At 41.8% G+C, this 11,332-nt stretch overlaps 1 protein-coding gene across 1 annotated transcript in view; it reads right to left on the bottom strand.

Moving 5' to 3' along the window:
- LOC110153437 (glutamate receptor ionotropic, kainate 2-like) overlaps nucleotides 1-11,332 on the bottom strand; it is a 238,669-nt gene that overhangs the window by 144,531 nt on the left and 82,806 nt on the right. Inside the window, exons 7-9 of the mRNA XM_055149757.1 lie at nucleotides 7,663-8,340; nucleotides 5,681-5,784; nucleotides 3,363-3,600 (exon numbers count right to left, since the gene is read on the bottom strand). Of these exons, the coding sequence (XP_055005732.1) occupies nucleotides 3,363-3,600; nucleotides 5,681-5,784; nucleotides 7,663-8,340 (1,020 nt within the window). The remainder of the gene's footprint in view (nucleotides 1-3,362; nucleotides 3,601-5,680; nucleotides 5,785-7,662; nucleotides 8,341-11,332) is intronic.

Here is an 11,332-nt window from a genome sequence, read left to right as displayed (position 1 = left end):
CTGGAAAAGCGACGGAGCCCGAGACGAGCGCACAAAACACACAAAACACACAAAACACACACAAGTACACGTCTGATGAAAGAGAATGGGGAAGCAGACTTGCCACAGAGCTCGTTTGATCAGCGCTCTGAAGGACCGGCTGCACTTTCTCTCTCCGAAGCACATTTGTACACACACAACATGGCCGATCCTCGCACTCTCATCCACCCACACGCACTTGGCAAACTAACACAGAGCTACGGGCCCATCAGGAGAATTAACACCTCTGCGGAAAAGAATATACACGAGGAAAAACTAAAAACGTATTTGAACACTTTGGGTAGTTGCACTTTATTTTTTATTTTTTTTACAATGATTCTATCTGTTTTAAGGCTGTAAAATAAAAATAAAAACTTTTCTCACACAGGACAGTTACTTAAAGGTTGTATGGAGGATTTTTTTTTTTGTTTTTTTTGTTTCAAGTTGTCAATGATAGCATTATAGAGGTGCAGTAGCCTTGTAATTATGATGACCAAAAAAAAAGAGAATAAAAATTCATCAACTCTGGACGTGGTGGGGCCAGCTAAACATTTGCCAATAGATAACGACACGGCCTCGTTATCTGTTAGCTGACAGGCTATCAATCAAACTCCCTACGTTTCTAGCGTAACTGACCTGCCTGCGCGCCGCCGGTACGTGGTTTACGTACGCCTGTCACGCAGTCCACAGACGCAAGACGCACAGACGCTGTTTACTCCACCAATGCAACAGTTCTTAGCGGCTTTTTTTGACCTATATCTTCCTCGCAGTTCACACAAAGTTTGTTGCAATGGCAGACAAGAATCCAGGAGCAGTTAGCCGCAAAAGAAAGTCCGTTTTTGAGGTCGCTGAAAGAAGAAGACAAGGGGAAAAGCAGCGAAGCCAAACTAAGGTGATTCTTGTAGATTCATTCCAGCGATGGCGCGACTGAAGCAGACGCAGGGTCTAAAGACTGACGCATTGGTCGCCAAATTACTCCTGGACAGGTAACTTCTGCTTATTATGAAAACGTACTTTATTTCCAAGAGCTAGTCAAACGTTTTTCAGGACACGAAAGCGATATCCTATGTCTGAAAACGTAATTTTCAAGGCAAAGAAAGAGTCCGCTTGCTGCTGCGTGTTGTAGCTAGTTCATTCGCACTGAATCTCCGCGCAACCTTCTCTGCTCCCCTTTCCTACTCCTGTCCCCGCTGCCCGTTCCGCTCTTTCCCCTTCTCCTCACTTCTACGGGCACGGAATCTCCGCGCACCGCTCCCCTCTCCTCTCTCCTCTCTCCTCTCTCCCTGCTCCGCTCTTCTCCCTGCTCCTCACTTCTCGTCCGCGAACGAAATGTCCGCACACCCGCTCCCCCCGCTCCTCACTTCTCCGCCTTGCCTAACCAACACTGTAGTTAGTTGTTTACAAGTCATGTGCAGCTCACCGGCTGTAAACAAACCTGTTTCTGGCGTAGTGAGGAGGCGGGAGAAGGCGTTTCTACGTAGGGAGCTGTAGGGGAGGGGGGTGGTTTCACGCATGCGCAACATTTTGAAAAAGGACAAACAGTCGCTGGATTTCTCGTTCCTTGGAAAATCCTCTATACAACCTTTAACACTTTTTGCGTCCTTCTTAAAACTTATTTCTGCTGTCGTCTTTTTGTTATTTTTCTCCTTCTTTACGTGACGAACCGAAGATGAATTTATTCCGTAACGGAGCCCGACAGCGCAGAGTCCTGCACCGGTCCATTTTTGGAGACTCGCACCCGCCCGTTAACCCGAGATTATATCAAACGTTTGTGCTGCTTACGTCATGGACTAAACCAGGACTAAACCAGGATTAAACCGGGACTAATCTAGGACTGAAGAGGAGGACTAAAACAGGACTAAAATAGCAGAAAACCAGGACTAAAACATGAATAAAACAGGACTAACCTAGGACTGAAGAGGAGGACTGAACCAGGACTAAACCAGGACTAAACCAGGAGTGAACCAGGACTAAACCAGGACTAAACCAGGAGTAAACCAGGACTAAAACTGGACTAAAACAGGAGTAAACCAGGACAAAAACTGGAGAAAACAAGGACTAAACCTGGACTAAAACAGGACTAAAACAGGACGGAACCAGCACTAAAACATGAATAAAACAGGACTAAAACAGGACTGAAGAGGAGGACTAAACCAGGACTAAACCAGGACTGAACCAGGACTAAACCAGGACTAAAACAGGAGTAAACCAGGACTAAAACTGGACTAAAACAGGACTAAACCAAGACTAAAACAGGACTAAAACAGGACGGAACCAGGACTAAAACAGGAGCAAACCAGGACTAAAACAGGACGGAACCAGGACTAAAACAGGACGGAACCAGGACTAAAACAGGACGGAACCAGGACTAAAACAGGACTAAACCAGGACTAAAACAGGACTAAACCAGGACTAACCTAGGACTGAAGAGGAGGACTAAAACAGGACTAAAACAGGAGTAAACCACAACTGCATTTTTGAGGAGTGATTTAAAAACAGGTACAGACTCGGCCTCTAATCTCTAACGGCGACTGGTTCCAGAGCCGAGGGGCAGAAACAGAAAACTCACGGTCCCCACGAAGCTCATGTTTAGTGTTTTGACACCAACATAAAGTGCAGTACAATAATCCAATCTCGTCGTCACAAATGCATGTTTGACAGTTTCGAAGTGTTGCGTTGACAAAATAGGCTTTATTTTGGTCAAAACTAGATTTGACAACAGCATTAAATTGCTGATCAAGTTTTAGATCAGGGTCCATTTTGACTCCTAAGTTTGTAACAACTGGCTTCACTAAAGGATTTAATGAACTCAGGTCCACAGGAAAAGATAAATAAACCGGTTGTGTAACGAAGTTAATAATCCTAGATCAGGGGTGTTCATACTTTTTCATCATGTGAGCTACTTACAAAATGACCAAGTCATAATGATCTAACTACTACAAAGCCAAACAAACTGCACTGAAACACTCTGTGCCCCTTTTTTGGACCCTCCCCACAGTTTGAGAACCTCTTCTTTAAGAGAACTTCCTCTGGCACTTTACACAAAACTGAAAAAAGTAAAGGAAGATTTTAAACCTTTTTTAAAGTTCAAACTGGAGTTTCATTCTGGTTGCAGTGATATTTTTTTTTTTAATATTATCTTTATTAATATTTGTTTCTTTTAAAAGAACATACAGGTACAACAAAACACAGACAAACTGCCAGACAAGACAAAATAAAAAGTACAAGCAAGCAACTGACAATAATAAACAGTATAGTAGTCAACCAAAAAAATACAAATATGTATGTCCCGTCAATCAAATGGTGGCAATCTGACATTGAGCCAGGAATGGTCCCCATATTGCTTTATGTCTCTGCTCTTTGCCCATGGTGTCCACACGAATACGCTCCATTTGGATAACGGACACCATTTCACGGAGCCAGTGTTCAAAAATTGGAGGTGTGGCGGACTTCCATGTCAGCAGAATATGTTTTTTAGCCACCACCATCCCAAGCTGCAGCGCCCGCCAAACGTCCGATGTAAGTCCCAGATCATCCGTGGAGCATCCGAATATGGCTAAACTATAATCCGGTTTAATATCTCTGCAATAACAGTTAGAAAACCATTTAAAGATTGTGGACCAAAAGGTAGATAATTGTGGACAAAACCAAAAAAGATGAGCAAGTGTTCCTTCGGCACAGGAACACTTGTCACACTGGGAAGACACTGTTGGAAAAATTCTATTCAATTTTGTTTTAGAATAGTGTAACCTGTGTACCACCTTGAACTGGATAAGCTGATAACGACTGTTAATAGAACATGAATGAATTTGTGCCAATGCCTTCTCCCAGAGTTCAGCAGATATGTCAGAATTTAAATCTTTACCCCATGCCTCCCGCAGATATTCAGTAGAGACAGAAGTATTAAAACAGTTCACAAATTGAGAGATGAGATGTTTAGAATCAGGCAAAAGCTGCAGCTTGTCGTAAAATTTATGAGAGGGTGGAATTGATTCATAATGCTTGTATGTCTGTTTCACATAGTGTCGAATTTGAAGATAGCGAAAGAAATGTGAATTTGGAATATTGTATTTATCACGGAGTTGGGCAAAGGAAGCAAACTGACCGTCAATATACAAATCAGTCAGAGCTACAATACCCTTTCTCTTCCATGTAACAAACGTTGCATCTAACTGGCCAGGTCTAAATTGTGGATTTCGGCAGATTGGAATATACATAGAATCTTTAGGTAACTGAGTCCCTGTTTTAATCTGTTGTAATATGCGAAGGGAGTTCCTCAAAATAATTTTTTTCTTAATCGGCTCATCTAAAGGTAAATTTGAATACAGACATGAACAAAGTGAAATATTATCAATATCAGAAGCTTCAAGTCTAACCCAAGAAGGGGTATCTTCCTGTTCCTCATCAATCATTTCTGCCTGTTTCCAGTAAGTAAGAGCTCTGGAATTGGCTGCCCAATAGTAATGTTTAAAAACTGGGAGCCCAAGACCTCCTTCATCTTTCGACTTATGAATGTGAGCTTTAGATATCCTGTGAGATTTGTAACCCCACACAAAAGGCATGATAATAGAGTCCAGCTTTTTAAAAAAGGATGCACTTAGATAAATAGGTAAGTTTTGAAATAAATATAAAAATCTTGGTAGACTAACCATTTTGATTGCATTAACTCGCCCAATCAAAGTTAATGGTAATATTCTCCAGGCCTCAATATTGATTTTAAGTTTATCCAATAATTCTGCAAAATTTGCTTTAAAAAGATTTACAGGATCCCTTGTCAATTTCAGTCCCAAATAGTTAAAATAATCGCTTACCACACTAAATGGTACAGTGTCTAGAAGTACCTGTGGTAAACTGTCCACTAATGGCATAAATTCACTCTTTCCCCAGTTTATAGTATATCCAGAAATCTGTCCAAATGAATTTACATAGTCTAGTAGTGCAGGAATGGATGTTTTTGCATCTGACAAACATATCAATAGGTCATCTGCATATAATGTAACACATGTCTCAGTTCCCCCCACTGTAATGCCCTTGATGTCTGGATTTTCCCGTATCCCAATAGCTAGAGGTTCTAGTGCGATATCAAACAGCAAGGGGGACAAGGGATCTCCCTGACGTACCCCTCTGCCTAGAGAAAAAGGTTTAGACTTATTCCCATTTGTAATAATGGAGGATCTAGGACTAGTATACAAAATTTTTACCCACGCAATAAACTTATCACTAAAAGCAAACTTTTCCAGTGTTTTTGAATAGGTACGGCCACTCTATGGTGTCAAATGCTTTATGCGCATCTAAAGAAAGCACAGCAGCACCTTCGGTTCTTTTATGATCGGAATATAGAATGTTAAGAATTTTACGAACATTGCAGAAAGAATATCTACCGGGTATAAACCCAGTTTGATCAGGATGTATGATACTCGCTATACACTTTCCTAGTCTTGTGGCCAACACCTTTGTTATAATTTTTAGATCATTGTTCAATAAGGCAATTGGCCTGTAATTCCCTGGGTCTGTATCATCCTTTCCCTTCTTCAAGAGTACACATATGTTTGCATCACATAGAGAAGTTGGGAGTAACTTATTTGTATAAACATGACGTGTCATTCTTAGTAGTAGAGGGGCTAGTTTAACACCAAAGGCCTTATAAAATTCAGGGCTATACCCATCAGGGCCAGGAGCTTTTCCAGAAGGAAAGGCTTTTATGGCTTCAAGAATCTCAATTATAGTAAACTCTGAATCCAAGTATTCCCTGGAGGTTGCATCCAACTGTGGAAAAGGTAGGGACTCAAAAAAGTTATCCATATCTTCTTGTGTGGCCTTTGTTTTGGAGGAGTAAATGTCAGAATAAAACTCCCTAAAACGTTCATTGATGTCCTGCAAATCTGTCATCAGAACTCCAGTTCGAGACTTCACTTTATAAATAGCCCGCTTTGTCTGCTCCCCCTTCAACTGCCTAGCCAGCAATTTATGGGGCTTTTCACCTAATTCAAAATTCTTCTGTTTCAATTTTAAAATAATTTTACCAACCTGGTCTCCCAATATAGTGTTATATTCATATTGTAGCCTAAGAATGTTATTGTAGTCAGATTGAAGTTTAGATCTTTTATAAGTCTCATCTGCAGTTTTCAGTTCTTCCTCAATTTCTTTCAGACGGCCATATCTGGTCTTGTTGCGTCTCGCCTCAAAAGAGATGATTTGCCCTCTAATGTAAACTTTCAAAGTTTCCCACAAGGTTGAATCATTGACTTCACCATTGTCATTGGTCTCAAGGAATAAGGAGATCTGCTCATTGATGTATTTGTTGAAATTAGGGTCTGCAAGCAACATGGGGTTAAAGCGCCAACAATAAGTTTGTTTGGGAAGAGAAAGTCTAAGGGTTATATTAACAGGGCCGTGATCAGAAATTATTATATTATGATACTTACTACATTCGATGTTAGAAATCAACCTGGAATCCACTAAAAAATAATCAATACGTGTGTATGACTTATGGGTATGAGAGTAAAAAGAATAATCACGATCAGATGGGTGTTGAAGACGCCAAATATCAACTATTCTCTTTGATTTAATTAAATTATTTAGAGTCTGCACTGAAATTATATTAGGTGGCGATGCAGTAGAAAGTCTATCCAAATAAGGATCCAAATAACAATTGAAATCCCCTCCAATCAGCAGATAACTTGTATCATCATCTGGAACCATGTTAAATACTCTACGAAAAAAGGCTGGATCATCGGTATTTGGTCCATATATGTTAACTAACGTCACAGGAAATCTATTAATTTGCCCAGTGACAATAATAAACCGACCATTAGGATCTGTTATGCTGGACTGGAATCTAAAAGGTACTGATTTCCGAAAAAGAATCGCCACACCTCTAGCTTTGGAAGTAAATGGTGAATGATATATTTGCGAAACCCAATTGGTTCTAAGTTTCATGTGTTGTGTATCTTTAACATGCGTTTCCTGCAGGAACACTATATCAGCTTTCAATAATTTTAAATGTGCAAATACTTTACCACGTTTAATGGGGTGCCCCAAGCCCCGCACATTCCAGGAGACCAAGGACAAAGTATCTAAGGGATTATGCATGCATCATAGTAGATAGAAAATATTAAACAAAATGCAGTTGCCTTGAAGTACAAAAATACACTTTAGTGTTTGTCTGGCAGTTAGGAACATACAAGAACAAATACACACAATCACATAGAACTTATGTGTGAACAATACCCCCGCCCATAGCTTCCCCAAACGAAGCTGAACTGCCCACATACTCACTAGGGGCCACCGGCCAAAGAGAAACGTATTTAAATTTTAAAAAGAAAGAAAAAAAAAAAAAAAAAAAAAAACCTTATAAGAAAAATCTAAAAATATCAGCACCTCAAGAACACGTAAATAATATTTATGTGCCAGCATTAACATTTATATAGTAACAGTAATAGTCATTATGTCCTCCAATTTCAACAATTTAAATAATAGTATTGGGACCTGGAGATGAAACTTACTTTAGAGTTCGTTGTCTACAAAGGTCTTAGCTTCCGCAGGACTGTTGAAAGTTTTTACTTGCCCTTGGTGATGAACGTGAAGCCGCGCCGGAAAGCGAAGAGAGTGTTGAATGTTCTTCTCTCGCAGCCTCTGTAGTACCTCCTTGAAGCTCCGTCGCTGCTCCATGACATCCGCGGTGTAGTCGGGAAAAATGAAGATTCTCTTCCCACCGTAGTCTAGGGTGCGTTGTCTCCCAATGCGCAGAATCTTTTCTTTTTCCTGGGCAAAGTGGACCCGAGCAATGATAGTGCGTGGTTTAGAGCCGTCCGTTCTGTAAGTGCGATGTGCCCTATCTATGACCAGAGGCTTGTCGAAGTTCTCGGCTCCGAGAAGTTTAGGAATCAAATCAGTTACAAAGTCCGTTGGCCTCCCCTTCTCCTCTCCTTCGGGGATGCCCACTATTTTTATGTTGTTACGCCTCGATCTCCCCTCCAGGTCCGAAAGTTTCGATCGGAGTGCTTTATTTTCTTTCTGTAATTCCCCAAGCGCCGTCTCCATATTCTCAATGCGCTGCTCGTGGTTCGCAGCCTGGTCTTCCATTTCGTCCATCCTCTTGTTCAGGGCCTCCTGTCGCGCGAAGAGGCCTTCAAGTTTCTCTCCGAACTCGTTAAAACGGACATTAATGGACCGGAGGATGCTCCTTTCTATTTTCTGCCACATAAGTGGTAGTTCGTCCTCCTCTCCGCTCTCCGTCTCTGGGCTGAACTCATGGCTCGGATCCGCCGCGCTAGCACTAGCAGTGGTTGTAGCTTCTGGCTTCTGCTGGCGACCCTTTTCCTGACGCTTACCGGGCATTTTGTCGGTTTAAAATGAAAAGAAATGTAGGCAAACGAACGACGCTAGTATTAAAATATCTTTGGAGTCATAAAAGCTGGCAAATAATACTTAAAAAATAAAAGTTATCGCGCCTCGAGGAGCCTCGCAAAAAACACGTCTACTCCCTAGCCATCTCACTAGCGCCTCTCCGTTTTGCAGTGATATTTACCAGCCTCTGCACCACAGGTGTCAAACATAAGGCCCGGGGGCCAGATCCGGCCCTCCAAGACCTTTAATCTGGCCCTCGGCTGATTTTCTACTAAAATATTTTAATTAAAATTTCTATTAAAATATTGGTAATTTTCTGCACCGCTTAACATAGCAGCGTCTCCAGTGTCTCTGTACGTGGCCCCTCCCACCAGAGCAGCACAAATGAAGACTTGTCTCTTTCCAAACGCTCTTAAAGGACGATCGTTTTGACTGTTGACCTGTGACACCCTCATCAGAAAAATGACAAAAATTTGAAAAGTGAATGCCAAGTGCAGGATTTTCCAAGAAAAAATGGACTTGTTCCAATTTGCGGACAAGTTAATGTTAAAACATTGTGTTGAAATTGTATGCAAAGAGTTCATCAATTAAAAAAAGATTTCTGTAATAGATTTGTGTTTCTCTGCACAAATATTTGAACTTATTGTTATTTTTGGGGTTTATATGACATGAGTTTTCTGATCCGGCCCCTTTGGGATCAAAGTAGGTTCGATATGACCCCCAGACCAAAATGAGTTTGACACCCCTGCTCTGCACGTTTACCAAACCAAACGCACATTGTGACAAACACAGATGCATTTGTGCACTTTTGTTAGACAAACTTCAGCCAAATGTGGCAGTAGGTCTGTTCTGTAGATCCGCTCTATGCTGTAGACCTGCTTTGTGCCAACACTGAACACAAATTTAGACTGGTTTTTGCTTCACGTTTGGTCTTGCTCTTCTAATCAGCGCACTGTGGGAGGGGCTTGTGTTCGCTGTACGCAGGAAGGAGCGAGAGCGTGAAAAGGCGAGGGGCGGCGTGCTGACGTGAGGCAGATGGACAGGTAGGATGTTTAGGAAGTTGAACCTGCCCTGTGATGCTGGTACACGAGGGCACACGCTGTCGCAGACGAGCCGTGCATAGGGAGCGTGTGTGTTTGTGATGCGCCGTAGAGTCTCCGCGGGTTTCAAATGAGCGCACAGGCTGCACTGAGACGCCCCACACGCTCCTGCACCCGCTACAAGTTTATTACCAACAGCAGCGGCCGGAATGAAATATGATCACACTTGTTGAGTGTCAGACCTCGAGTGAGAGACAAGACCGAGTCCAAACGTGAGTCCGAGACGAGTTCTAAGACACGGCGATCTACCAACACGACCTTGGCGATCGACTGGTAGATTGCGATCCACGTATTGAGCACCCCTGTCCTAGATGCACTACAAAAAAAAAAAAAAAAAAAAGAAAAAACACAAAACAATAAAAAGCCAGGCCCTGAACCATGGAGCCGTTTCCTTTTGCAGCGTTCCTTCTTTATCTCTCCACCGTTGTTGATCCTCCTCCTCCTCTTCACTTTTGGCAGGCTCACAGTGCACGAGCTCACAGACGCATCAGGAGCATTTAACTCAGCGGAAGAACAGAGGCGGTCTGGCTGGCTCCCTCCTCCCTTCCTCGCGGCCCCTCCATCGCTCCCGTCGCTCAAACTCAAACTCAGGTTCACTCTGGTGAGCTGCGCGGGGCCCGGAGGATCGGAGCAGACTTTCGAGGACCGTCGGCGGAGATGGACCTGAGATTAGTTTCACCGTGTGAGGAGCTGCGGCCGGTTATAGAGGTTGTCTGTGTGGGTCTGTGTTCGCGGTACAGACGAGAGTAAACACCAAAGAGCAGGATTTATGAAACTTTAAAGAATTGCTCAGTTTTAAAGGTCCGATATCGCACAAAATGGATTCTTGAGAACTTTAAGCCGTGTTATAATGTCAAAAATAGACGTGGAGTTGTGTTTGTTTCATTCACACATGTTTGAGTCACTGTTTATCATTAGTCTGTCTACATCTCCAAAGCTCTAAATGCTCTGTTCCACCTCGTGATGTCATCTAGTAGTAGTAGTTTTTAAGTGAATCACTCTCCAACAGGCTCCTACAGGTCCACTCAAACAGAAAGAGATACAGGACTACATTCATACTATAATACTCCCTACAACTGTACAACTCACCCTTATGTAACAGGTAATACTCCCTACAACTGTAGAGCAACTCATGTTTATGTAACAGATAATACTCCCTACAACTGTACAACAACTCACCCTTATGGAACAGATAATACTCCCTACAACTGTAGAGCAACTCATGTTTATGTAACAGATAATACTCCCTACAACTGTACAACAACTCACCCTTATGTAACAGATAATACTCCCTACAACTGTAGAGCAACTCATGTTTATGTAACAGATAATACTCCCTACAACTGTACAACAACTCGACCTTATGTAACGAATAATACTCCCTACAACTGTACAATTTATGTTTATGTAACCGATAATACTCCCTACAACTGTACAACAACTCACCCTTATGTAACCGATAATACTCCCTACAACTGTAGAGTAACTAATGTTTATGTAACAGATAATACTCCCTACAACTGTACAACAACTCACCTTATGTAACAGATAATACTCCCTACAACTGTACAATAACTCACGTTTATGTAACAGATAATACTCCCTACAACTGTACAACTCACCCTTATGTAACAGATAATACTCCCTACAACTGTACAATAACTCACATTTATGTAACAGATAATACTCCCTACAACTGTACAACTCACCCTTATGTAACAGATAATACTCCCTACAACTGTACAATAACTCACATTTATGTAACAGATAATACTCCCTACAACTTTACAATAACTCACGTTTATGTAACAGATAATACTCCCTACAACTGTAACAACTCACCCTTATGTAACAGATAATACTCC

This window comes from Boleophthalmus pectinirostris, unplaced genomic scaffold (genome assembly GCF_026225935.1).
Source record: "Boleophthalmus pectinirostris isolate CB_2022bp ecotype Guang Dong unplaced genomic scaffold, ASM2622593v1 HiC_scaffold_13, whole genome shotgun sequence".
In the NCBI taxonomy this organism is placed as follows: Eukaryota; Metazoa; Chordata; class Actinopteri; order Gobiiformes; family Gobiidae; genus Boleophthalmus; species Boleophthalmus pectinirostris.
This window is presented reverse-complemented; position numbering and strand designations above follow the sequence as displayed.